Genomic DNA, 27,611 nt, shown 5'->3' with positions numbered 1-27,611 from the left:
GAGAGGAATCAAAGAAAATTGCATGCATATGGGCCTCAGTAATAGCAAAACTGAAATTGCTAATTTGTTCAGATAAGATGTAGTAAGGGCTGGGGGTGAGTCTTAGCGGGGAAAGAAGTTTGAGAGTTGTCATTATGAGATGCCAATTTCATATACAAGAGGAGAAGTCAAGTAGGTAGTTGTATATATAAGCATCTAGAGTTTAAGAAAGAAGTTTGGTCTGAAGACAAAATTTAAGACTTGTCAGATTACAGATGGTATTTTAGGCTGTGGGAGTGGATGATGTCATCTAGTATGAAGAGAACTGAGGCCTTAGGAGGGATCCTTGGAGTAGTCCAATGATAGAAGTCAGAAACATGAGGAAGGAGCTCCTTAAGAAAGGTTGGAATGCAGCACACAGTGAGGTAGAAGAAAAATTAAGACCTAGAGGGAAGTGTAGAAGGATGATCAACTGATGAGCATGCATGACGGACATAGAGTGAGAACTGAGCTGAATTTGTCAACACAGAGAAAAGTAGGAGCCATGACAGGAACAGGGCTATTTTATCGGTGCAGTGGAAATAATCCTTTTGGGTTTAAGGGAGACAAAGGAGAGAGTACAGACAATAATAACAGAAAACTGAGAAGTTTTGCAATTAAGAAATAGAGGGAATGATAGGATAGTGGAAATGTGAGGTGTAGAGAGATGCTTTCCTTCCTTTTTTAAAGGATGTGACAGATTATAACATGTTTATGATCAAAAAGAGATGGGCAACAGGTAACAGAGAACTGTCTTGGGGTAAACAAAAGGGATGGAATCCAGTGAACAAATAGAGACTCTGGCCTTAGATGGGCACTAGGTGGTTTATTCATTGTCTTGAGTAGAGGAAGATGCACATGAGTGCACAGGTGAGCTGGTAAGAGCTGAAGAAGCTCTTTCACATGGTTTTCTTATTCAAACAGAAAGCAAGTTCCTCACCTGAGAATGAGCATGTGGAAGGGGATTTGGATGGAAAGGAATATGTGGAATCATCCACCCAGAGAGTGGCCAAGTGAGCAGTGGAAATAATTTCGGTGCATTGCCAAGCATAACTAAGGGAGCACTTGATGTCAGATTCTAGATTTTCCTTCAGTACAGTAAAACCACTTTTACTGAGATGAAATCAACAGCAGGCAGATTAATTTTCCCCTGGAAATTTGTCAACAATAATTTGAGTCATCAATTAGATTTTAGTATCATTATAAGATTAAACTGTATCTTCTAGATATTGTGGATATTTTGTTTTTATTTGTTTTCTTATTTTATTTTTATGACCACTAATTATTTCAGGTCCTACTTTCCTGAGTTACCTTCTACAGATCTAATTTTTATCATCTTTTAAAAACCTTTTTCCATTTTGTGCTGATTCAGCCACTTTTCTTCATTATGAATTGGATAAAATACTATAGTTTACATGTAGTTTATTTTTTTAATTTTTTTACATGTAGTTTAATAAGCAAACTGACAGTAATTCCCTTCATATGTTTCTGACTGCTTCAATTGTCTTAGATTTGCTTTTCTTTTTTGGGGATTGAACTCAGGAGGCACTTGGCCACTGAGGCACATCTCCAGCCCTATTTTGTATTTCATTTAGAGACAGGATCTCACTGAGTTGCTTAGTGCCTTGCTTTTGCTGAAGCTGGCTTTGAACCTGCTATGTTCCTGCCTCAGCCTCCCAAGCTGCTGGGATTATAGGCGTGTGCCACTGCACCTGGCATGAGTCTTAAATATTATGCATTCAATTCTTTCCTACTTTTGATCACTTTGAATGGTAAGAGAAAGCAAATACTGGGATCAAAATGCTCTTGAAATAAAATAAAAACACAGCTCTGCAATAAACCTAGATAGACAGGAAAGAAAGGAAGAAGAGACTTAAAGTTTCTAAGTCTCTGGAGATAAAAGCTACTTTGATGCCTGTTCATTTTCTGGAAAATCAAATCTTTCTAACTTAAAGATATGTGATATGCCTGCACAGACCACCCCCTTTCTGACTTTCAAAAGTCTCAATTCCCCTTCTATGGGCTAAGGAATTTCCTCTTTAGACCCAGAAAAGTGAGTCCTGATTAATCTAGTCTAATCATGATGACACATACCTTATGTTGGTGATTAATTTAGAAACAGACAAAGAATACAAATTCAGCCAATAAAGCAAACCTGAGGGAAATTCTGCCTTAGATCAGGGGACTTTTAGAAATGGTCTTCCCACTCCAATAGGGCAAACCATGAATGAGGAAGAGCATCCGCTTCCTCCTTGTGAAAGAGCTGTGTGAACAAGTGATGGGCTGAGCTATAGCAGCCATGCCCACCTATGAGAGGACAAGCTTGGGAACAAATCAGTAGTCTGAGGATAGCAGAGTTGAGTCCCTTTGGGTCTTTGAGGATAATGTTTGATCACTGCATTAACAGATTCAAAAAGTACTTACTTTACAATTGTATAAATGCTAATAATAACAATTATAAACTCTTATAGCTAAACACTTTCTGGTTCGGTATTCTGTTACTTGCATCCAAAAACACGCTAGCTGATAACATCTTTGTATGGAATCAGGGGGCTGTAATTTGCTGAGAACTGAACATGTAGGTGAACTTCATGCCTGGGATCCAGTGTGGCAGCTGGAGGATTGGAAGGATGATGTTCAGGCCCATTAATTATTAACCCTTTATGCTTGGTTGGTTTCTATAAAGACTTTCCTGGACAGAATTTATCATTTGCTTGTGAATGCTTCTGTAGCACTTTGCTCACTTACTAGAAGGGCACTTAACTCTTTTGATTGTAGTTAATGTTTCCTTTAATATAATGAATTATTTGAGAACAAGGCCATAACTATCATCTTTATATCTGTAGGGACAAAGTGCCTAGCATATACTAAAAGCTCAATACATACCTACTGATTTGGAGAATTACAATCCATTGACAAGTCTGTGTTAGCAGAACAGACTAGAGAGGGCTCCCTGAGCCTGGTCTTGGAAAGGGGAAGCCTGATGTGGTAGGATGAGGGAGGTAGTCGAGCAGAACCTTTGCAGATTAGCCTTTATGGGAAGCATGGCCATGGGAGCTAGAGAAAATCCTCCACTTTGGATAGGTAGCCAGCTGTTCAAGGAGTCATACTTATCTCCTCTCCCTCCCTCCTACTTCATATTCCTATACATTGTCTTACCTACAAAATATATCCCATTAAAAAAAATAGATTTCTATTTCCAATGCTACTACCTTTGTCCAAGTCACTATCATCTCTTACTTAGACAACCCTTATCCCCAAACATTATCCATATAGGAGTCAGAGACCTATTTTTGACATATAAATAAGATCATGCTACACTTAGGCTTAAATTCTCTGGTAGCTCAAAACCATACTTGGAATAAGAGAGAAGACAAAATCCTTCAGTTCTTTCTAACCCACTTTCTTTTTGACGTAGCACTTATTATCATCCAAAATTGTTTCTGCTCATCATCCGACTGCCCCATGGACTGTGTAAGGCCCAAGGGAGCAGGTTTTTCACCTGAACCACTGAGGACCATTTTCCTCTCACCTGCAACAACACCTGGCATGCAATAATTGTTCAAAAAATGTTGTTGAATTGACAAATACTTCCTTTCGTCACTATAAGACCTTAGTTTTGAAGGGGTTTTAAATTTCACACTGAAGAAGTTTTCCTGTCTGGAGCAAAAGAATCAAGAGATATAAAAGAAAAATGAGTCACCCATGAAACTCATAGTCCTGAACTTAAGAAAAGCAGGTCCCTACCACAGAGATGGGATTAGGGCTACAAGATTCACCTGGTTTAGTTTTAGGAGACTTAATCAGAGAAGGGATGGATGATAGGTACTACTTGAACTCTACCCCTCCTTCCCTTTTTTCCTCAGTTAAACCTCCACGGCTCACAGAATACCTGAACAAAATCCCTGATGGCTTTGGCTCTGCCTTAAATGACTTCTTCTTGGGCTTTAGATACTGAAACAAGTGGCCTAAGCTCATAGCTCTATTTGTTTACCCAGCAAACCAAATAACTAAGGAGTGTGTACATTAATGTGTACAGTTGAAGAAAGCAAACAGTCTATATTTAAGTTTCAAAAAACTTCCTATGAATTTGTACTTTTGAAGCACAACGTAAAACTGAAAATACAATACTTGGAAAACAATAAAACATCTAGCTCAGAAGTCCTAACTTTGTGGTTTCAGGTTATTCTCAAACTGAGAGGCGCACCTTCTTTTGGAGGTCATAATGGAGCTGTGAAGACTAAAGGTAAAAATATTTACAAGATATTGATTTACAACAATGAAAGGATCATCATCCAGCCATAAAGCAATGATTAAACATTAACTTCAGAAAAACTACAATCAAAGCATTTCCTAAGTTCAATTATTTATGAGAACCAGCAGGTTCAGGAAAGGATAGAAGTCAGATTTTGATTGCTTAGATCCAGTATTTACTTGCACGCTCCTAAACTTCCTATGCTTAAACTTCCTCAAGTATAAAAAGACAAGATAATAATACATGTCACATTTCAGAAGATCTTGAAGACATCAACATATTTCCAGAGAAATATGACCTACTCAAACCAAATCAGGAGGACACACACAATATAAACAGATCTGGCATGCAATAATTGTTTATTTTATTTCAAGCAACAAAATAGAAGATGCCATCAAAAGCCTACCAATCAAGAAAAGCCCAGGACCAGACAGATTCTCAGCCAAGTTCTACAAGACCTTCAAAAAGAATTAACATGAAAACTCCTCAAATTATTCCATGAAACAGAAAAGGAAGCCACACTTCCAAACTCATTCTATGAGGCTAATATCATCCTGATACCAAAACAAGACACAGCCACATCAAGGAAAGAAAACTTCAGACCAATACCCTTGATGAACATAGATGTAAAAATTCTCAATAAAATTCTGGCAAATTGCATACAAAAACTTATTAAAAAAGTAGTATCACCCTATCAAGTGGGTTTCGTTCCAGGGAGGCAAGGTTGGCCTAATATGCAGAAATCAATTTACAACAATGACTTTATCACATCAATAGACTTAAAGACAAGAATCATATGATCATCTCAATATATGTAGAAAAAGTATTTAACAAAATACAGCACCCCTTCATGTTCAAAACATTAAAAAAATAGGGATAGTAGGAACATACCTCAACACTGTAAAAGCTATAGATGCTAAACCCAAGGCCAACATCATTCTAAATGGAGAAAAATTGGAAGCGTTCCCTCTAAAAACTGGAACAAGACAAGGATGCCCTCTTTCATCACTTCTATTCAACATGGTCCATGAAACTCTAGCCAGAGAAATTAGACTGAAGAAAGAAATTAAAGGGATATAAATAGGAAAAGAAGAACTCAAACTATAGTTATGTGAATATGACATGATTCTATAATTAGAAGATCCAAAAAGTTCCACCAAAAAATTTATAAAACTAATAAATGAATTCAGCAAAGTAGCAGGATATAAAATCAACACCCATAAATCAAACTTGTTCCTTCCTATACATCAGTGGTGAATCTACTGCAAGAGAAATTAGGAAAATTACCCCATTCAAAATAGCCTCAAAAAAAAAAAAAAAAAGAAAGAAAGAAAGAAAGAAAAAACCAAAAAACTGGGATGGTGGTGTACACCTGTAATCCCAGCAACTTGAGAGGCTGAGGATCACAAGTTCAAAGCCAGCCTCAGCAAAAGTGAGATGCTAAGATCTTGTCTCTAAATAAAATACAAAATAGGGCTGTGGATGTGGCTCAGTGGTTGAGTTCCCCTGAGTTCACATGCTTTTGGATAGGCAGACTTCACATTGTCAAAATGGCCATGCTACCAAAAGCATTATACAGATTTAATGCAATTCCTATTAAAATCCCAATGACATTCTTTATAGAACTAGAAAAAGCAATCATGAAATTCATTTGGAAAAATAAGAGACCCAGAATAGCCAAAGAATTCCTTAGTAAGAAAAGTGAAGCAGGAGGCATCATAATACCAGACCTTAAACTAGAATAGAATAGAAGAAAAAGTGGCCTAAATCTTTACCATGTTGACTTAGGAACTGACTTCCTTAACAAGACTCCTAAAGCTCACAAAGTAAAATCAAGAATCAATAAATGGGATTGATTCAAACTAAAAAACTTCTTCTCAGCACAAGAACAATCAATAACGTGAAGAGAGAGCCTACAGAATGGGGGAAAATCTTTACCACATGCATCTTAGATATAGCATTAATCTCTAGGATATATAAATAACTTTAAAAATTAACATAAAAATAACCCAATCAATAAATGGGCTAAGAAACTGAACAGACACTTCACAGAAGAAGTACAATGGATCAAAAAATATATGAAAATATGTTCAACTCTCTAGCAATTAGAGAAATGCAAATGAAAACTACTCTGAGACTTCATCTCACTCTAGTCAGAAGAACAATTACCAAAAATATAAGCAACAATAAATGTTGGCAAGGATATGGGGAAAAGGTACACTCATGCATAACTAGTGGGAATGTAAATTGGTGCAACCATTATGAAAAACAGCATGGAGATTCCTCAGAAAATTTGGAATGTAACCACCATTTTGACCCAGCTATCCCACTCCTCAGTTTATATCTAAAGGACTTAAAATCAGCATACTACAGTGATGCAACCATGCCAATGTTTATAGCAGCTCAACTCACAATAGCCAAACTACAGAACCAACCTAGGTGCCCTTCAAGAGATGAATGGATAAAACAATGTGGTATATATACACAAGTAATATTACTCAGCCTTAAAGGAGAATGAAACTATGGCATTTGCAGGTAAATGGATGCAGCAGGAGAATGTCATGCTAAGTGAAATAAACCAATCCCAAAAAACCAAAGGTTGAATATTTTCTCTGATATGTTTATTAATATTTTCTCTTTTTCAGGGCTGACTTTCTGTGTGCGTGGAGCCTACTGATTGCTGTGACAGCAGTCAACAGGGCTCACCATTTTTTTTTTTTTTTTTTACCAGTGGTACAGGTGACTTCATCTTAGCTTGCATATCAAGACACAAATAATCTGCCAATTTTCACAATTAGCGGGGACTAGGGAAGAATAGAGGTACTTTAGATTAGGCAGAGGGGAGTGAAGGGAAGGGAGAGGGTAAAGGAGAATAGTAGAATTAATGCAACATTATTACCTTATGTGTGTGTATGACTACATGACTGGTGTGATTCTACATCATGTATAATCAGAAGAATGAGAAGTTATACTGCATTTTTGTATGATGTGTCAAAATTCATTCTACTGTCATGTGTAACTAATTAGAACAAATAAAAATTTTAAAAAATAATATATGTCTATGAAGTGTATGTTCTGGGAAGACCTAATGAAATAAAATAATTTGCATCAGAAAGAAAAGTGTAATTTAATACAATGAAAGCAAATATGGATACTACTTAATAAGATTACTGAAAGTATGGAATGTTGGGGGTTGGTGGTGTAGATAGAGGGTTAGAGTATGCGTGAGACTCTGGGTTCACTCCCTAGCACTACTAAAATATAAATTAATAAGTAAATAATAAGAAAATGAAAACGAAAAAGCATGCAATGTCATTCTTAGGCTGAAATTTGTTGCCTGTATACAGTTTTATATAGGAATAGAAGCACTAGTGCTAGACTCTTCTCTTCAAAACACTTAAAGTTTAAGGATTAGCAATCACGAAATTATCATTTAACTGTAAAGGAGAAGTTGAAACAATTACGCTAATAGGACCAAGTTGATCATATATTTGAAGCTTATATTTGATCACAAGCTAACAAAATAATGTGAAGTTTATCAGTATCAGGTATCAGCTCTAGAGTCAAAATGTCCAAGTGTGAATCTTAACTCTGTGGAATATGGAGCAAGTTCCTTAACTTCTTTAGCAGCTGTTCTCCAAAAATGGTTCAAGGATATCCACCCTTGTGTAGTGCCCCTGGCATTGATGTGATGTAGAGTTGGTCCATGGGATCACAGCAGAAGGGATGCTTCAGCTCCCACTTCTGAGGATGAGTCATAAAAGACACTGGGGCCTTCTGCTTAGATCCTCTCTTGGCTCCTTCATTCCAAGGGAAGGAAGCTCCCTTGTTATCTGAGGCCCTTGCTGTGGGTGGGTGGGAACTCTAGCTAGGCATCCTGTGAGTGAGCTTGGACAGGGTCCTCCAGCTCCAGCTGTGCTTTCAGTTAACAGGAAGCTGAGCTAGATGGCAACCTCAGGAGAGATCCTGAGCCAGGACACCAAGCTAAGCCACTCCCAAATTCCTGACCCACACAAAATATGAGAGAATATTGTTTTAAGCTTTGGAGTAATTTGTTATGCAGTGATTGATCCTCTCAAAGTTTCTACAAACCTTCTGTACAAATGGAGATGATAATAGCCCCTCTCTCCAAGAGTTATTTTAAGGATTACATGGGGGAATATATTGAAGCCCCTCAGCCCAATCGATATCTGGCACACAGTGAAAACCTGTTGAATACTATCAAGTCCTCACATTCCTTCCCCTCCACCAAAAAGCTGCTCCTACAGGTTATTTATAGGCACCTCCCCCCTGGGCCTCAGCACTTTCTTAAGTCATAAAAGTAGAAGGACACTGAGCCAGCTCTAGGAAGTCCCTTTATGCTCTTTCTCTGACCATTAACTGGGCAAACAATCTTCCCTTTCTGTCTCTCTGGACCCTTTTGAGAAGACAGGCAAAGATTTCTAAGACACAGAAAGTTGAGGCGCATACTATGGCTAGGGAACCAAAAGCCAAAATCATTGGCCTGTCTGCAGGAACGCTCACAAAAGTTGACAAGTTAACTGAGCAGCTCCCCGGAATCAACTAGAGCTTTCACAGACCACGCTGTTTAGAAGCTGTCCTCCACATGTACAAAGCTTTCATTCAGACTTATTTCTGTGCTTTTCAACTGGGAATCGATCCTGGACTTTCTCAGGCAAACTTCATAGATGTTATCTTTTCTCTCTCTGATTATTCCTGTCTCCTCACATTTGGGTTTTCTTTTATTACTGGTGGGTGGGTAAGCAGGCAAATTTCTTATGAACTGAAAGAAGGTATTGAGGAAATTTACTACTAAAGCAGACAAAAGAACAAAAGAAGAATAGTGATACTTCCCAACTCCATAATACAACTCCATAATAAAACTATCTGGCAACCAAGTATTTCAAATCTCAGCATGTAATGCAAAAAAGGGAAGTAAAGGAATCACAAATACTGAGTGAGGGGGAGTTTATCATTAGGCTATTAGGATTTCTATAATTCCATACAATTGTTTTATTGCTAATTCTCAGGGAACCTGAATGTTCAAATAGGCAATCTTCATCTATAATAAGTGAAAAATTTAAAATAAAATTATGATTATATATAAAGTTTTATATATATATATATATATATATATATATATATAACTAAAAGTTTTATATACATGTAACTAAAAGTTATATATACATATATATGTGTAAATATACAAATGGAGATGATTATATATATATATGTATATGCTTTTAGTAATATACATGTACATATGTTGGAGAAATGCAAGCAGTCGTTATTCTAACCTCTAACCTCAAGACATTTTTATTCTAAAAAAAAAAAAAAAAATACCAGTAGTTTATGCCTCTCCTCAACTTCTGTCCACATTTCCCTCCTGTTCCGGTGTGTTAGTTCTGCTAACTAAACTCAGCATTTCCTATGGAAACACTTGACCTTCTCTTAAATTAACATCTCAGAGGAAGAGCGTGGGGTTGCATCTTTCTCCTTCCTTTTAGCAATTTCATTCTTTGTTTTCACATCATCTAGGTCTTTTTTTTCTATTAAACCTCCTTCTCTCTCTCTCTTCCTTACATTCCCCTTCTCCTTCCTTTTATAGATCCCCAGTCTCTTTCTTTCTCCCTTTCCTGCTTAAAACTTGATAGATAATATGAGAAGCATCTCTTGATGGTTGGTTATGGAGTCTCTGTAAGAATCTCTTATTATGGCACCGCCCAGGAAAGGTATTGCTGATTAAGTGAAAATGCTGCACTCCTGAGCTTTTGTCTCTGTCCCTTCTGATAAGGCAGGAGTTGAAACAAATGACTTCCGTTTTGTATCTAAACATATATAGACGGAAATTAAGAAACACAAGAAAACAAAATGGGAAGTTTATATAAACCGCCATGAAACCACATCTCCTCCTTAAGAGAGGTCCTTATCTATTCTCCCCCTTACCTCTTTATCTTTAATCAATTACATAAGTCTAGTCCTTCACATTTCTGAATAGCTATATAGAATCAGTACTGCAATCTATACCCTAAGAGTCCTATGCCATTTCCCTTGTTTTTCCTTCTAGTCTTGCTCTATTTCAACCCACTTTCCAAATGTCATGCCTAAGAGTCCAGTCATGCTCAAAATTCTCCAGCAGTTCTGCATAATCTACAGGTTAAAATCCAACTCCGTTTCCTGCTATCTACCCTCCTCTTTGGCTGTGGATCCTTTTAGGATCCAAGAATTGAGGATATGATTTTTTGTCTCTGTGTTGTCACACAGTCATTCACATTTTCTAACTATTAAAGTTTCCCCACAAAAGAAACCTCTTGTGAGAAGTCTTCCCTGGCTTTCCCAGGAGAGTGCCCAATCTCCTGGGAAATCTTGATCAATTTGATCAAGCATTCTATAATTTGAACCCTAAATTAGAGTAGTTAGGTGGAGACCTGAGTCTCTCTAGAAGTCCTCTTCAAGAAAACATCCTTGTAATTTTATTTGGAGGAGAGACTTGGTGCTGTTTAGGGTGAGACAGCTCCTCCCAGGTCTGTATACACTACTCAATGAAAGAAAATCTTGGTAGTTAACTCAAAGAAGCCCATGGAAGGCAGCTGCATGATGAAGGGCCCTCGGCAAATTCACTCCCCATCTCAAGTGGCTTATCAAAGTACAACATTCCCTCTAATTTCACTTAAGGGAGGTTCCAATAATTACAGTTTTATCCATCTTTCCAGTGATGCTTTAATGCCTTCATGATGTTTTGGAGACAAACAGGCTAGACACACACACACACACACACACACAACAAGTCATTTGTTTGTATATTTCTAGTAGTCTATAAAATGTGATTGTTAAATTTGCAGCAACTAGCACAGTCTTGGAACATAATGTGTAAGTCCTATAAATATTTATTGATATGAATGAGCTATCCTTTTCCCACAAGGCTTTGAATGAGTTGTTGTTTAAATATACAAAAGTGTCATTTCATGAAAATAATTACAACTTAATAATGCAACAGAAACAATCAAACATAAGTGGACTGAAGTCTGTCACTCTGTAGTCTAAAGTAACCACTTTAATTTAAACACTACTTTCTTTAAGTAAATGTCATTAGCAATAGGTCAATTTATTATTATTTAATTTCTGGCACCTTTGCTTCAATTGCAGGGCAGCATATTTTTCATAGTTTTACAAAGTAATTCTAAATTGTTACCTTGAAATCTGGATGGAGACCCCTTGTATGCAAGCACTGACTACATTTCCTCATTGACTCAACCATCCAGAAAGAATGTTTCAGTTGACTGACTAATTTAGTAAGTGTATAATGCTAAAATGAAAGTAAGTGTTTAAAAGAAAAAGAAGGGCCAGAGGAAACCCAAGCTAGTTAATATCATGTGATTGTATTCAAGCGTGTGTATTTCATTATTTGAATGTTTTGTATCAAAATCTAGGCCTAAACTGGAACACTCAGGCAAGCTAAAAAGACAAACAGGTGACTTTAAAGGGAATAGTACACTAAAACATCACTGATACCAGATCCCTCTGAAGATTGTCATGCACACCAACTTTATAATTTAGCTCTGCAAGATTCCTAAATTGGTGAAATAGTCACATTTGGATTCTCAAATTGATGAAATTTTCATCATTCCTGAAGGAGAAAAATAAAACAACAACAACAACAAAAAAAATGGGTTCCCTGTGCACTGTCTTTGGCTTCATTTTTAAATTTTCCACCCCTTAAGACATCTAGTTGCAACATTTGGGATCTTTAAACACTACTTTCTTTTCTTAGAAGATCATAATCATAAACCTTTTGAAAAATTAAATTTAAGATTTTTAAATTTAATAAAAAGAAATCCTGACTTTCTCCTAATTTCAGGAAGTATGTATTTGTTAAAACTAACAAAACGTGGCAGCTGCAAGGTTCACAGCCAGCCGAAACTCTGGAGACCCTTTGAAGTGAATCTTGCCGCTAGATTAGACGCAGCTACAACCCCGGAAGTCTTCTTAGCGACGCCCTGGCACACTGTCTGAGCCCCCCGGGAAACCTGATCCAGGTCTCCAACTGTCTTATCTTTTTCAAAAGTTTCAAACTTACTGCCTTTGTTCAGCAGAACCACGGGCACGGTGATGATGGTGACAAGCGCAGCTGCACCCAGCAGTCCCAGGAGAACCTTCCATGGTGTCTGCAAGTCGGTCAGATCACGTCCAATTAGAGGGAAGCGTTTGGCCCCAGACTGGGTAGGAGGATCGGGGCCGAGCTGCCTAAGCGGCGGCGGGGTTTACAGGTGGGTGAGTTAGAAGAGGGAGACAGTGAGCTGGAAGGGTTTGGAGTTCGGTAAGTCAGGCGCCCTTGAATGTTTGGATTCTGCACACTTTAGTGCGGGTTTCTCTTCCCTGTTGGTCTGAAGCCAAGTGAGGGTTTCAGCGTGCATTTTTTGGGGGTGGCTCTCTGGGACTTCCAGGGCTCGGTGCCTGGCTCCTTAGAAAGAAAACCTGCAGATCGGAGAGCAAAGCCAGAGCTCTGGGACCTCCCTTCACCTGTTAGAGCGGTCCTGGGATTTCTGCCTAATGGTAGTCCCAGGTCCTCTTCCGCGAACTTCTGGGCAGTTTGGGGAGAGTCTGGCTAAGAAGCACCTACGACTCGACCCTGGGGCTGAGTAGGTGGGAGACGTGCTAATCACTCACCTTCATGGTCGCCGTCTGCTCGGAACTGAGCTTTCGGAGCAGGAGCGCAGGCAGAAGTCACCGCGAGCTGCTCAGACCCACGTCCTGCTCCCCTGCTCTGGGCCGCGGATTCACCCTGCGCTCGCCAAGTTTCGGCCCCGAGTTAAACATTAGTGAGCTTCCAGCCCGCTCAGTATAAAGGCGCGACGGGCAGGCTGCGGGGCGGAGGGCGCGGGAGAAGGCGCGCGGACGTGGGACCCTGCCATTCCGGCCGGGGGCGCCCGCGAGGCACCTCCCGGGCAGTGCGGGGCGCTGGGCGGCAGCTCAAGTGGTGAGGGTGAGCGCTGCGGGCGCGGTGAGCCGGAGCCACCGGGGGAACGCGAGACTGGCGACATGGAGCACAGCGGAACATCTTAGCCCAAAAGAACTTTGACGATCAGTTCCTGCAGCCCCGCCTGGCCTGGACAGAGGAGGAAACTGAGGCCCAGAGAGGACATGGGGCTTGGCAAACCTTCACAGCTCACTGCTAGTAGCTGAAAGGAAAACCCAGGCCTCTGTCCTTTGCCCAGCTAAAGGGTCTCAGATCTGCAGGTTTTCTTGCTAAGGAGCCGGGCACCGAAAAATAGTGGTGTTTAATGCAATCTGGAAGGTAAAGAGGGAGAGGAGGTAACTGTTCACTTTTGAATACCAGGTAGAGACTCCATATCTGTATTTAATTAACCTCCTCAGGAAATTTCCTCTTGTCTTGTAGGCTTACCTTTTTATCAAGATGGCAAAAGTAATACTACCACTTATGTGGAACTTACTTTTTCTCCAAGAACTATGCTAAGTGTTTACCAAGCATTTTACAGGGGAGGGAGTTAAGTACAGAGAGGCTAAATAATTTGGCCAAGTTATTCAGCTAGGAAGATATGGAATCTCAATTAAGAGTTCATGTTCTTAACCACGACTCTATACAACCTCTCATCATTAAGTCTTGTAAAGAAGTTTTGGAGCAGAGAAAAGGTCACCTGTTTCTTCCTACCCTGCTTCCACCTTGTGCCCTGGAGGTTTTTCGTTCATTCATTCATTCATTCATTTATCTATTGATTCTCACATTCTCCCATTTATTCCACTTAGCCACTAATATTGGAGTGGTCACAACCTGACAAAATCTCTTCTAGGTGGTGGAGATAAAGTGGACAAGACAGATAATATCAGTGCTCTAAACTCTCTCAGTATAAAATACACAAGTTTTGCCTTTTTTTTTCTATTTTTCTTTCTCTCATGAGAATAAGAACTCCTTTCTCCTCTAAGCCTCTCCAGCTTGTTCACTGCAGAAAAGCAAAAGCTGTCTGTTGGATGTTAGAGATAAAAGACTGAAAGTGCAAAGTCCTGTGGGTCATGAACACATGATTATGAAGAAGTTCAAGATTCCATTCCTTTTTTCCGAACCAGATTTTGCATCTGAACTCAGGCATTTTTCCCTCTTGCCAACTAGCTGATTATGATTCATAAATATACTCACTCCCAACTCCAGGAGCTCACACTGAACTCTGCCTTCTTCATCAGCCTCATTCCACCCTTCTTTGATAACCTCTGTCTTCATTAAAAGCATCTCCATTCAGAATTCACAAAAATTAAACACTTCAAACATCTTCGTTTTTCTTCAGTCTCCTGCTACATTCACTTGTTTGGTCACTGCTATAGTTTAAATATGGCTCCCCAAATTAATGTGTTGGAAACTTAAATCTCTAGGGCAACAACGTTAGGAAGTGGGGGCCAATAAGATATTAATGTCATTATTCTGGGAGTGGGTTGAGTAATAGGAGAGTGGACTTGTAATAAAAGTCAGTTTAGTCCCCTCCTGCTTGTTTGCTCTCTTGCCCTTCCACCTCCACAGTGGGATGCCACAGCTAGAAGACCTTTGTCACATGTAGTCTTCTGACCGTGGACTTCTCAGTTTCCAGAATTATAAGCAATCACTTTATAAACCACCTAGTCTGTGCTATGCTGTTATAGCTACCCAAAATGGATTAAGAGAGCAACAAATTCTTCAATTTTGTTTCACAAATATCTTTGCTCCATTTCTGCCTCTCTCTTCCAGTGGCTGAGGAAGGTGCATCAAGAGCCTGTGCTTAATCTGCATGCCTGCACCATAGCACTGAACATTTAGCAAGCCTTGGGACAGCTCAGGGGAGGTTGGTTGACATCCTGTTCTCTGGGGACATTCCATAGGACACAAATATCTTCACTTTTTATGCCCATTTCAAGAGACTATCACATACCTCTCTTTTTCATGTCACCAGTCTCTCAACATTGTTTATCCTAAGTCCTTAAGAAACCAGCTGGCCGACACATTAGCCACTACTTATGAGTCAGTGTGGATATTGTATCATGCCATCTCTTTTTCCATGCAAAACAAAAGCAGATTTTTGTCCATTAGTAAGGTTTCCTTTCCATTGGACTTCAGACATCCCTGAGAGTGGCTTTGGTATATAAGCCATCCACTAATGATTAGTGCCAGATTTCTTTGCAAAGGCTGATTCTTCTACCTCCCTGGTTGCCCACTACAGGGAATGCTCCAAGGGGCTATAGAGTGTATCAAGGGAGAGACACTAGCACAATAATCAAAGGCACTATGGAGTCTCTGTGCCAATGATTTTCTCATGTCCTATGGACCTGGTAGACTCATCTCCCACCAGGTACCCTTTTCACCAAAAAATTAAAATTTTCTGCACATGCCCAACTTTATTTATTTTTTTTTGGTGGGTCAAGTTCTGTTCATTGCAGGTAGCTAGACTATGTAGTTACTTGATGTTGATGTTATGTGCTTCTCTCTACTCCCCTCCCCCATCACTCCAGTGATATATTGGACCCTTAACTCCTAGGACTTCAGAATGCAATCTTATTTGGAGATGGGCTCTTTACAGAGGTAATCAAGTTAAAATGAATTCATTATCACCATGTGACTGGTATTCTTACAAAAAGGGAACACTTAGGAACATAGAGAGGTACCCATAGAAGGAATATGATGTAAAAAGGAACAAGGAAAAGATGGCCATCTACAGGTCAAGGAGAAAGGCTTGTAGTAGAACTTTCTGTCCACAGACCTCAGGAAGACCTAATTCTGTGGACACCCTGATTTCAAACTTCTAGCCTTGAGTTCTGTGAGACATATGTTTCTGTATTGAAGTTACCCATTTTGTAGTAATTTGTTATGGCAGCCCTCTCACACTAATGCACCTGGTGTTTTGTGATCATGCCTTCAAGCTCTACAGAGCCAGGTAGCACAAGACAGGCTGCAAATGAAATAGTGAATAGTGGTTGGCTATTGTAGCTCACTTTCAAGACAGCCTCCAAAGTTTTGGTATAATTTATTATAATTGTAGATAATTAATAAATTGGCAAAGAGGGTATGGCTTTGCTCTAAGATCCTTGATCTGTGACTCTCCTGTTGGGGCTTGTCCGAGTGTATCAGCATCCCTGGCTTCCACTGCTACTTCTAATAACATTGTGTTGCTAAGTCATAATTTTTAAGTAGTGGGACAACTTGCACTAGAGTTTAGAGCTGTAGAGCCCTCTTTCACTCCAGGTTCCACTCAAAACAGACTACCTTACAGATTATTGAGCAGTGGTTGGAAGAGTGAACCCAATGTTAATATATACTGTCTATCAAATTCAGAGTTTTGGCAAATCTTGCTCTTCCTTATGATGGATGAATGTAAATGATTTAGTGACATCTTTCATGTTAGAAAAGGTGGCCTAACATGTTGTAGACCATGGAATCCTTTGAAACTTTGCTACATTTTCATAAGCTTTGTCCTCTATTGAGTGCTTTTGTCTTACTAAATCATGTAAGAAACATGTTCACCAGCTACATTTAGTATAGTATTACCAGCACAATGAACCAATGTGATGATATGTGGGATATCAAGGTGATCAAAGTCCTGGGAAACTATTTTATGACAGAGAGTAAAAGAGTTGGTGTAGCCCGGAAAAAAAAAATGGTGAGAAGACACTGCTGTCCATACGTTTTGTTTATTACATTCAAGGAAAGAAGTGTGCAGGTTATTGTTCCAAAGGCTAGAATCATATTTTTTGATCCACAATAAAGTTACCACATCTGAGTGGCGGCTGAGACTGAAACATCATCATTTTCCATAATCCATCTTACTTTTGCACAATTTGAACAGCAAGTTAATTGATAGGAATCCAATTAACTGCCTATTTCAGTTTTCAGAGAGTGGCCCTAATCTCTGCTCTTAGGAAAGCAGCACCACTTTAGCTTTCCGTATTGATGTGGAGGTACCTTACCAGGCCATCTACTCGGCATTTCCTGCCTTAGTATCTTTTCGTAATTCATGGAACAAAGGAGCCAAGGCAGGCAGGGAGTCTCTAGGAACTGGGAAAAGTGAGGAAGTGGTCTCTTTTAGACCCTGCAGAAGGAATGGTGCCCACTGATGCCTCCTGTTGAACATGTTTCATACTTCCGACCTCCAGAAATATAATGTACTAAAATTGTGTTATTTTAAGCCACTCAGTTTGTGGTAATTTGCTTCAATTCAAAAGGGAACTAACACACACTAACACACACTGAGGTGTTTTAACACCACAGAACTTAACAGAGACCCAGAACCAGTATTTAATACCTCTAGGGATGTCTGAATATATCCCATATCACAGGGCATTTTCAAATTTAGCTGTATATCGTGTCTATCTGGGGAAGGCTTAGAAGAAAACTTAATGTATGTACTCTGACAGCACTTCAGGGTCCTTCCTCAAAAATATCTGACTCTTTAAACAAAGCATTCTGGGTCTATTAATTAGCTTGAGTCTGGGAACTTGGTGAGAGGTTACTGCGTTTTGAATTCTCTCTCTGAAACTCAGATTGAAATTTAATTGCTACTGAAATGCAAATTAAAACTAAGATACCATCTCACTCCAATAAGAATGGCAGCCATTATGAAGTCAAACAACAATAAGTGCTGGCGAGGATGCAGGCAAAAAGGTACACTCATACATTGCTGGTGGGACTGCAAATTGGTGCACCCAATTTGGAAAGCAGTATGGAGATTCCTTGGAAAGCTGGGAATGGAACCACCATTTGACTCAGCTATTCCCCTTCTAGGACTATACCCAAAAGACCTAAAAAGAGCATACTACAGGGACACAGCTACATCAATGCTTATAGCAGCACAATTCATAATAGCTAGAATGTGGAACCAACCTAGATGCCCTTCAATAGATGAATGGATTTTAAAAATGTGGCATTTATACATGATGGAATATTACTCAGCACTAAAAAATAACAAGATCATGGCATTTGCAGGCAAATGGATGGCATTAGAGCAGATTATGCAAAGTGAAGTTAGCCAATCCCTAAAAAACAAATACCAAATGTCTTCTCTGATATAAGGGGGGTGACTCAAAATGGGATAGGGAGGAAGAGCATGAGAAGAAGACTACCACTAAATAGGGAAGAGAGGTGGGAGGGAAAAAGAGGGAGAAGGGGAGTTCCACGGAAGATGGAAGGAGAACCTCATTGTTATACAGAAGACATATATGATGTCGTGATTGGAAAAAGAAAAAAAAAGTGTGTCACATTAGATTGGATATAGAGAAAGGATGGGAGAGGAGGGGAGGAGTAGGGAGGATAGGAAGGGCAGCAGAATAGAATAGACAATATGATTGATGTATGTACATTCCATGTATGTATTATATGTCAAAATACATTCAGCTGTCATGTAGGACTAAAAAAAAATAAATAAATCTTATGGTAATAAATAAATAAATAAATTTTAAAAAAGAAATTTAATTGCTACTGAGATTGCATTAAGAGTTGGGGTCCTTAGGAGGCTATTAAGTTATGGGGGCTCTGCCCTCGTGAATGAGAGTGGGTTAGTTATCATAGCAGTGTGTTTATTATACAAGAAGCAGGGAATTCAGTCCCCTTCCTCACTCCTTGATTGTTCCTTTGCTGTGTGATGCCCCCCACTGTGTTATGATGCAGCAAGAAGACCACACCAGACATGGCTGTTTGGTCTTGCATGTATGTGTGTTTCCACACAAGACATATATATATCCTATTGTTTATGTTTACCAAGTCTGTGTTACTTTTGTTTAGCTGCAGAAAACAGGCTGAGACAGAGGCCATGAATTCCTATTATGAAAACTTAAGTTAGATTTCTTGAGTACTTAAATCAAACCATAATTCAATAGATTGCCCATCTACTCTGTTCTTAAGTACTTCATAGTTATGGTTTGGATGTCCTCCAAAGGTCCATGTGTGAAAAGCCTGGTGTCTCCTGTGGTGCTGTTGGGAAGTGGTGCATTCTTGAGGAGGTGGAGTCATTAAAAACCTGACCTCAAAGGGAATTGTGGGACTTTGGTTTCTTCTTCTTTCCCTCTTTTTTACTTCCTCTTATGATGTGAGCAGTTTTTCTCTGCCATATGCTTCCTGCCATGATGTGCTGCCTTGTTATAGGCCCAAAACAATAGGGCCCATTGATCATGGACTAAAACCTTCAAAACTATGAACCAAAATAAACCGTAGTATAAGTTGATTATCGCAGGTGTTTTGTTATAGCAATGAAATGCTAACTAATACATTCATGATAAGTTAACCACCATAATTATAGGTGAAACACTCAAATTACCACATTGCACACTTATAACTGTTTATGTTAACTGCCCCTTTTGAGAACCTGAGTTTTGGAGTTGGTACTACCCAGAGTGAGCCATGGCCCTGGAGGAATGCAGCCAATGCCAGATTGCTGCACAACAAAGCAGACAAGAGCAGAAGGAACAACTACTGCAGACTCTTCCTCTTCTTTCCTTTCTTTAGAGTGCTGGTAACTCTCATTAGCTGAGCTCAACTGAGGACCGAAAACAAAGAAACCTGGATGATAAAGAATGCTCTCTGCAGATTTGTCTCCTAATGTCATCCTACAAAAAGGAAAGGGTGCAGAATGGATGGGGGAAAATATACAACTCCATTATAGTACATATTTGCCAAGCTGTTACCTTATGGAGGTAAAAAAGTTCCATTTATCCCTTCATCTTTCTCTGCCATTTTTCTGTCTCCAGTACCTAGGAAAGTGTTGGGAACATATTAGTAGTCAGTAATTGTCATGGAATAAGTAAAAATTAAAATGATAGATGAAGAAAATCTAACAACATCAAGTCTTTTCTGTGCTCTTGGGAACTAGAATTTTGAATGCCTGGAAGAAATAGGACCTTACATGTGAAGAAAAGGGAAGGAAGGGTCCTTACAGCTGCTGAGGAGTTACTTTGGGGAGTCCCTCATCTCTGCAGGACAAGTAAAGGCTGTAAGATACTTCCGTGTGTGTGTGTGTGTGTGTGTGTGTGTGTGTGTATTTCCACACAAGACATCTACTCTCCTCCTAAGCAACTCTGCTCCTCCTGTGTGGAAATGACTTCCTGATTCCCTAGGACCAAATTCCATATCTTGATTTCTTTTGGACTTCAGAATGAAACTCACCTCTTTGAGATCATCTTCAACATTGACTCCACCTGTTTCTGTTCAATTCTCTTTTATTTACCAACCACACTATGGAAGATTATCATGTTTGTGCTCTGGTTTGAACCTATTTATTATAAAACTCATTTCTACATGCATGGATGTTAGATGATAGCTACCTTAGATAATCCTATGAGTTCTACTATGTGAAAGAAAGTTTTAGACTCCAGGAATAACATACACACAAAAACTTGAGTAAGAAAGGTAGAGGATCTTTAGAGAACTTCTGTTAGTTTAGTTTTTCTGGAATATAGGGACTTTAGAGAGAATTGGGAAATGAAATTTGGCCCTGCAAATTTTCTTCAAATTTAACTCCAATAATGAGGATGCAGCAGAGAGCCACTGAAAATTTTTCCTGGAAAGGAAATCCAACTTTTAGTTTGAACTTTTGGTATAAGAATCAGATAATAGTGTCTGCCAGACAGGATGAAAAAGAGAAGAGCTAATTTTACACGAAATTATTTTGCAAAATTAATTGGGCAAGTGTGTCTCTATGTGTAACTTGTAAAATAATTCATCATGTTTATTTATACTTGTAAACATAACTCTATGAACACTATTTCCCAGCTATGGTCATAATGTTTTCCTGACCTACCATGAGTAATACCAAGTCAGGGTTCTTCTTACACTCAGGGCTCAAAACAAGTATTTTCCTACTGGTTAGAACAGACACCAGCCAAGGGGTAAAAAGAGTGTTGCACCCTTCTTTTGATGATATCCTTTGGATAATCTGTGGGGTTATTTTTAATTTGAAAAATTTGCTCATATTAGCACCTGACTTATGAAGTAAATACATGATGTATTGAGGAAATGAATAAAATAATTAGAGCTGATTCTTACACAGTGGCTGTAGCTCTGGTGACATTTTCTTAGTGTTTTCCAAATTGTAAACACATGTAGATATGCTGCTGAGTGGATGTTTATGAGAGAGGGATTGGATTAGAAATGGAGTGGCAGAGCTAGGCTGTGGCTGCTGTAATTCAGGATAGTGAGGACCAGTAGAAAAGCTGGAGGCAGGGCCCAAACTAAGCCAAAAAGAGACCTCTAATTTGCCAAGGGAGGGACCAATAGTATTTTCGTTTGAGTGGTGAATCACATAATGAGAAAATCATATGTGAGAGGGCCTTCTCCTCATTTTATTAAATGCTGTTTTATGAATAATGATAATAGGTAAGAAAGTTCATATTACTGACCTATTGTGAAAAATAAGTCTATCACTTCTTTCATTTTTTAAAAATTGTGGCAAAATACATATTATACAAAATGTACCATCTTACCTACCATTTTAAAATATCTGGTTATTTATTTTTCAGTTGGAGTATTACAAAGTTTACATGGTAATTTTAGTGAAGTAAATGTTCACCTGAAATTTTTTTTCTTTTAGGACTCTTCTTTTTCTTGGCAAGATGGTGGAGTAGGACTGAACTACTACATCACACAATTTTGGGACTGGTGTCTGGTTTCTGCTGCCTGAGTTTCCCTTCAGAAAGGAGGTACAGGATGGAAAATCATGACTACTGGATCTTCTCAGTGAAGCCATATGGCAGCCTTTGCCATGGCGTATGCAGATGCCTTTCTTCTGGTGATATTCCTCATGCTTTGAGAGGAAAAACAATAATAGCTGTATTCCTTCAAACAGAAACCAAACCCCAGAGGAGGATGTTTGAAAAGCCAGGAACTACAAGGCAAATGCAAGTCAACAGGAAGGGTCAGATGTTGTTTGACTTCTTGGCTGAAAAACCTTGTTTTATTTTTAGGTGGTAGTATTTACATAGGTACTACAGTATTTTACTCAATTTTATTTTTTATTCCCTACTTTAATCCCACTGCCTCAAGTCTTTTTTTAGATATGTTTTCCTTAACTACTTGTCACAAAATTTTAACACTACAAATATACTCTATTTGTTTATGTACTGTATGTAACACACACACATACACATTTACACACACACAAATTCTTTCTATGTATGAAGATTATATATAATATTTTCTTGCCCCCAGAATCAATTTTTATTTCCTTGGAGACTGTGTTGCTCTAATGAGAGTACAGGCTCTACAGATACACACAATTCCAACATGAACGTGCACATTACTCCAGATCAGCAGAATATCATTACACATTTTAGAGGGATGGTTCCAGCATAGGATAGAAATACTGAATTCACTCTGGGGGAGCTATTCTCTGAAATCTTAATACTGAGAGAATCAAATATGCACACAGACAATGGCAAGAACATATCTGATCTTTGGACCCCGATCTATAACTTCTAGCAATGTGATGGCCAGAATGGTCAAGAATCGGTCAATGACTGCCTGCATCCCTATTTGTATCTATTTATTTTTATATATGGTGCTGAGGATCGAACCCAGGATCAAACCCAGTGCCTTAGACGTGCGAGGCAAGCACTCTTCCACTGAGCTACAACCCCAGATTCCCCTATTTTTTAAAAAAATCCTTGCATCCAATCAGGACACTCAGAAAAGATTTATAAGCTTCCCACACCAATCTTGTAAGATTCACTGCTTCTTTTGAGCCTACCTGCTGTGTCTCCATGTCTTCAGATTCCAATCAAAGCAGACCTGAAGCCTTCCTCTTTTTCTTTATAAAGCTTGCCCACTCTCTTCTACCTGTGTCAAATGCCATGTGATAGTGGCTAAATCCCTTGCTAGAGTAAAATGAAAAAAAAATGAGTTTGTTTGCTTTCATTTGGGTTTTATTCATTTTTTTCTCCACAATGCAGAATATGGATACAGCCATTGGAGAAAAACACGTCTTCAGACAACTTTGATAATAATTATGTCATTTCCCTACTCTGTTGTTTTAGCAGTAAGCATGGCTCATTTGTTGGTCTCTATGTTATTCAATGCCCCCAAACTATGTCATATTTTATCAGCCACATACTCTTAATAATTTTGAATGATATTTCTCCACTATTTGATTATAGTAGTCATAGTATGCAATGATGCTTGGAAATGCAGGCCATTGCTAAAAGACTTAGGCAGTCTTTTAAAAAGACCTTATTATTGATTTTTTTAAATGCTTATCTGTTAACTTTACTTTGGTGGGGTCCAGAAAAACCATTCATGTTCAGATGGCTACTTTTTGAAGATTTCATTAGAAATGTTTGTCTCTATTTAACACTTTCTATCACATACACCAGAATTTTAGCATTAATATGTTGGCAAACAAACTCAAAATGACCTCAAGAGAATCTGAAGGATGACCCACATTTATTGCAAAGCTTACTATGCAAGGCAGTGTACTGGATGAACAAGTCAGACATATCACCAGGATCATAGTTTACAAATTCATTTATAGCTGCTAATCCACCCAAGATTTTTTTAGCAAAGTTCAAGATCAAATATCAGAGATAATCAGCCTTCATTGACCTTCCCCCAAACATTGGGTGGGGGGGAGAACTGAGGAAATAAGTTAGAATTCCAGGTAGCCACAGTAATCCCCTGGGGTACAGGTCTGATGTTCAGAGTGTAGTTGTCTTCCTGGCTTCTCATGAGTTCCTTCCTGCAGGTCTTGTTATCTCTTTATCAATGTCTCTTCTATACCCAACTGTACCATTCTGTAATACTTCCTTCAAACCAATCCTCTCAGGCAAAGACTCAACCTCTTCCTCTCTTTATGTACTATCAAACTTCATCTACTCAGATTTAAGCAAATTTGAGGAGAGGTTGATAGGATTGATGTATGCATTTTTATCAGGACTTTTGAGGCTAAGAGATCCTTCCTGATTTTTAAAAGTTGTGCCAAATATGCCCTGCACATACTTTCGGCTCTTCCCTGAACATATTTCATTGGAATGATCTAGGGACTTCCTGTCTTATCTTGCTTTGAGTGTGGCAGCCATGCTTTATTAATGTTTGTATTTTTAAAAACTACACCAGTGCTGGGCTGGAGTAAACCCAGTCAAAGCTGGCAACACACAGACAACTGCCTCTTCCAATAACTCACCATGCCACCTGGAAGGCAGTAGGGAAAAATGAGTAAAGACTTTATAGTCAGACAAGCCTGGCTCTGCCATCCAGTCATTATATGCCCTTGGCTCATTTTTACACAACCTGCTTCACAGAGTTGTGGAGATTTAATAATATGATAGAATTGAGTCATCTCAGCTACTCCCAGAACTTCAAATAAATTTATACACTGATGCCTTCTCCATGTGTCTCTCCTATTGGGATCTCGAGTCTGGAATCTGGGTCTCCTAGAAGTTCCCACCTGTGACTCAGAGACTTATCAAATGCAATTTAGCTAGAGTGAGATAATCATTACCAAGACTAATCCCTCCCCCACTAATGAAATTTGATCTTTTTTTATAATGCCCCTCCTTAGTGAAAAGAACCACCAGTTATATTGCCCACCTCTGGAACTCAGCAGTCCTCCTTTATAGGAATCACACCTTATTCCACATGTTGACTTCTTCAGTATGTCCTTCTCAGTCCACATCCCTTGATGCTTGTTTTCTATTTTTGCTCAGGCCTCCCTCTCTTGCAGTCTAGGTCTCTGCCCAACCTCTTCTGACTAGTGTCACCTAGCCATTGCACTCTAGGGCAACCTCTTCTACTTTCCAGCTTTAAACTAGTGGCTTCCCTTGCTGCAGGATAATGTCCAAAACCCTCTATCTGTTGAGTTATTGGAAGAAGCAGTTGTCTCTGTGTTGCCAGCTTTGACTGGGTTTACTCTAGCCCAGCACTGGTGTAGTTTTTAAAAATACAAACATTAATAAAGCATGGCTGCCAAACTCATTAGCCTTCTTTCTCATAGCTCCTGTCCAGTCTCTTAGTACCTACACTAAGCTATTTGCATTTCTGAAAATTGAAATGCAATCTCTTCTTTGCTTCTGAATCTTCAAACACAATATGTCCCCTGCTAAGAATTCTGTTTTTTGTTTGTTTGTTTGTTTTTTATTGGGCTAGGTCTTCATTGGTATGGAGGACTCAGGTGCCATGTTCTCTGAGAAACCTCATGCACCACTGTTCTAGCCAGGTACTTTGACTCTGTTTTCTCCAAAAGCTTTGTTTCTCATTTGTTTTTAATAAAGCATTCATCATTCTGTAATGATGAATTATAGAATGTAATTATTGTGTAATAAAGTAATATCCAAAATCAGTGGGCCCAATGTGTACTAAAGAGTCCTCCAAGCTCTTTATTTGTATAATCTCATTTAATCCTCATAACAACATTATGCAGTAGATACCAATTTCACCTCCATTTTGCAGATGAGGAAACTGAGGCACAGAAAGGTAAATGTTCCCAGTATTACATAGCCAGAAACTGAACTCTGGAGACTGACTCTAGGGTCCATATAATTAACTATATTGTATTTTCATATCTAATAATCTGCAAGGATTTTGTCTGTGCTGCTCATTGATGTACTTCCAGGGCCTAGAATAATGTTTGGTGCATCAGAGCTGTTTATTAAGTGCTTACAGCTTCACCAAAGGAATATACGCTGACTCATTTGTGTCTCTTCTTCCTGAGAGGCAGAAACTAGGTTTATTCCATTTCTTCCTGGGAGATAGCCTACTACCTGGCACATAGTAAAATTGTTAAGACCATCTCTCTACCTAGATCCATTGCCACTCATGAGATTTATGAGTTTCCAGATTCCATTTTGCTTTTGTGCTCTCATGAGACCTAGCGTTTACCCTGCCATGCCATACACACTTTGTTGCATGTCAATTTTCAATGAGTTGGAAAAAAAATCTGGTCAGCTGCTGCTTGACAGCTGGAAAAACAGAGCTGCTCTGGAGCCAAACAATTTTTGCCTCAAAAAAATAGGGAGGAGATCTCTTGCCTCCTGCAGATGTGTGGGTGGAGGGCTGAATCATCAAGTTCTTTGAGTTCCTTGGAAAAAGATAACTTAAAGGAATATTACACGACATGGAGAAATAGGAAGATAATGAGCAGAGACATGCACAAAAATGACTAAAGTATTGAAAAATATGACCCAGAGTCTAAAAATATTTACAGTGTATCTTGGAGAGGAAAAGACATGGACCAACATTCCAGTGTCCTGGAAAGCTGTGCATGAATGGGCTTCCATTTGAAGAAAGCTGGACAAATGCTCACTGGCCTAGGGTCAATAGTTCTAGATGCCCTTTGAGGAGCTGAGACCAGGAATGAGGACAACTTTACCAGAATAAAACAGCTTGTTTGGCAAGACATGAAAGAGAATTGTCAATTCTATGTGATCCAGGCAGAAGGGAGTGCAATGTACTGATGGTATTTCCTGGGTGGTAGGTGCATTATGAATTTTTCTTTTCTAAGCAAACACTTAAAATTGAAAATATGTTGTAAACTTTCTCTATAAAGCTTGAAAACTTTAGGTGATAATGCATATTTCAGACTTTTATGGTCATGAAAACAAAAACAAAGCAACAATGCTCAGATTCTAATATCTGGTTTATCAGGTCAGTAACATTTGAGAGACACATTGGTGTAGTAGAACATGGGCTCAAGGTCCCCGTTGCTTTGTGACCTTAGAAGTTTGTTTATTCAGGCTATGCCTCAACATTTTCTTTGAGAAGCATTTTGCAAGCAGTGTTGTAAGAGCTGAAAAAGCATAAAATATCTAAAACTATTACTTCTAGGAACATGGTGGGCTCAATGAATAAACAGAGTTGCTATTTGCATAATTTTTCATTAGCATTATTTTCTTAAATTCTAACGTGTTGCCCTGTCATAAAAAAACTAGATTAAAATAGACCCTAAAGTCAGAAGAGTTTTGATTAGGATGAAGGGGCTAAATTGGTTACCCAGATGGACTCATTTGTTACAAGGGGATTATGAGAAGTATTTATTCAACAGTGTTCCTCAGCCAGTGTTTGGGTTATTGGAAAAGGAAGTATATTGTAATAACAAATGACCCCAGGGAGGAGGGGAATTGTTCTCAAATTCTTCATGTATGTCCATCTTTTCTTCCCAGAAAGAATATACTTCCTTGATGGGCAAAGTCCATTTCTTCCGTTTTTATAACTTTCTTTTTCTTTCTCTGGGTTTTCAAGAGGAATGCACATATGGATAGAAGAAAACTAGAAATTCTAACTACTTGTATTGCTAAATATGTGTGGAGTTTTATATAAATATATTTCATAAGCAGTGTAAATGGTGAGAGTTCATACTGATGATTTTGTGGAACACTTGGTGTGCTAGCT

The 27,611-nt window shown here is 38.8% G+C and overlaps 1 protein-coding gene and 1 long non-coding RNA gene across 2 annotated transcripts in view; one reads left to right on the top strand and one right to left on the bottom strand.

The window, feature by feature from the left end:
• The window catches only part of Dpp4 (dipeptidyl peptidase 4), an 80,370-nt gene extending 67,220 nt beyond the window's left edge, over positions 1–13,150 (bottom strand). Inside the window, exons 1-2 of the mRNA XM_027938002.3 lie at positions 12,941–13,150; positions 12,351–12,438 (exon numbers count right to left, since the gene is read on the bottom strand). Coding sequence (XP_027793803.1) covers positions 12,351–12,438; positions 12,941–12,946 — 94 coding nt within the window. The 5' untranslated portion in view covers positions 12,947–13,150. The remainder of the gene's footprint in view (positions 1–12,350; positions 12,439–12,940) is intronic.
• Positions 13,151–19,862: 6,712 nt separating this feature from the next.
• LOC139707652 (uncharacterized) lies at positions 19,863–25,563 on the top strand. Its single transcript, XR_011709118.1, has 2 exons — positions 19,863–19,933; positions 21,826–25,563. It is a non-coding gene; the product is annotated as an uncharacterized lncRNA (long non-coding RNA).
• The last annotated feature ends 2,048 nt before the right edge of the window (positions 25,564–27,611 follow it).

This window comes from Marmota flaviventris, chromosome 11 (genome assembly GCF_047511675.1).
Source record: "Marmota flaviventris isolate mMarFla1 chromosome 11, mMarFla1.hap1, whole genome shotgun sequence".
Lineage (NCBI taxonomy): Eukaryota > Metazoa > Chordata > Mammalia > Rodentia > Sciuridae > Marmota > Marmota flaviventris.
Note: the sequence above shows the minus strand (reverse complement) of the source record. Positions and strands in the feature narration are given on the sequence as shown.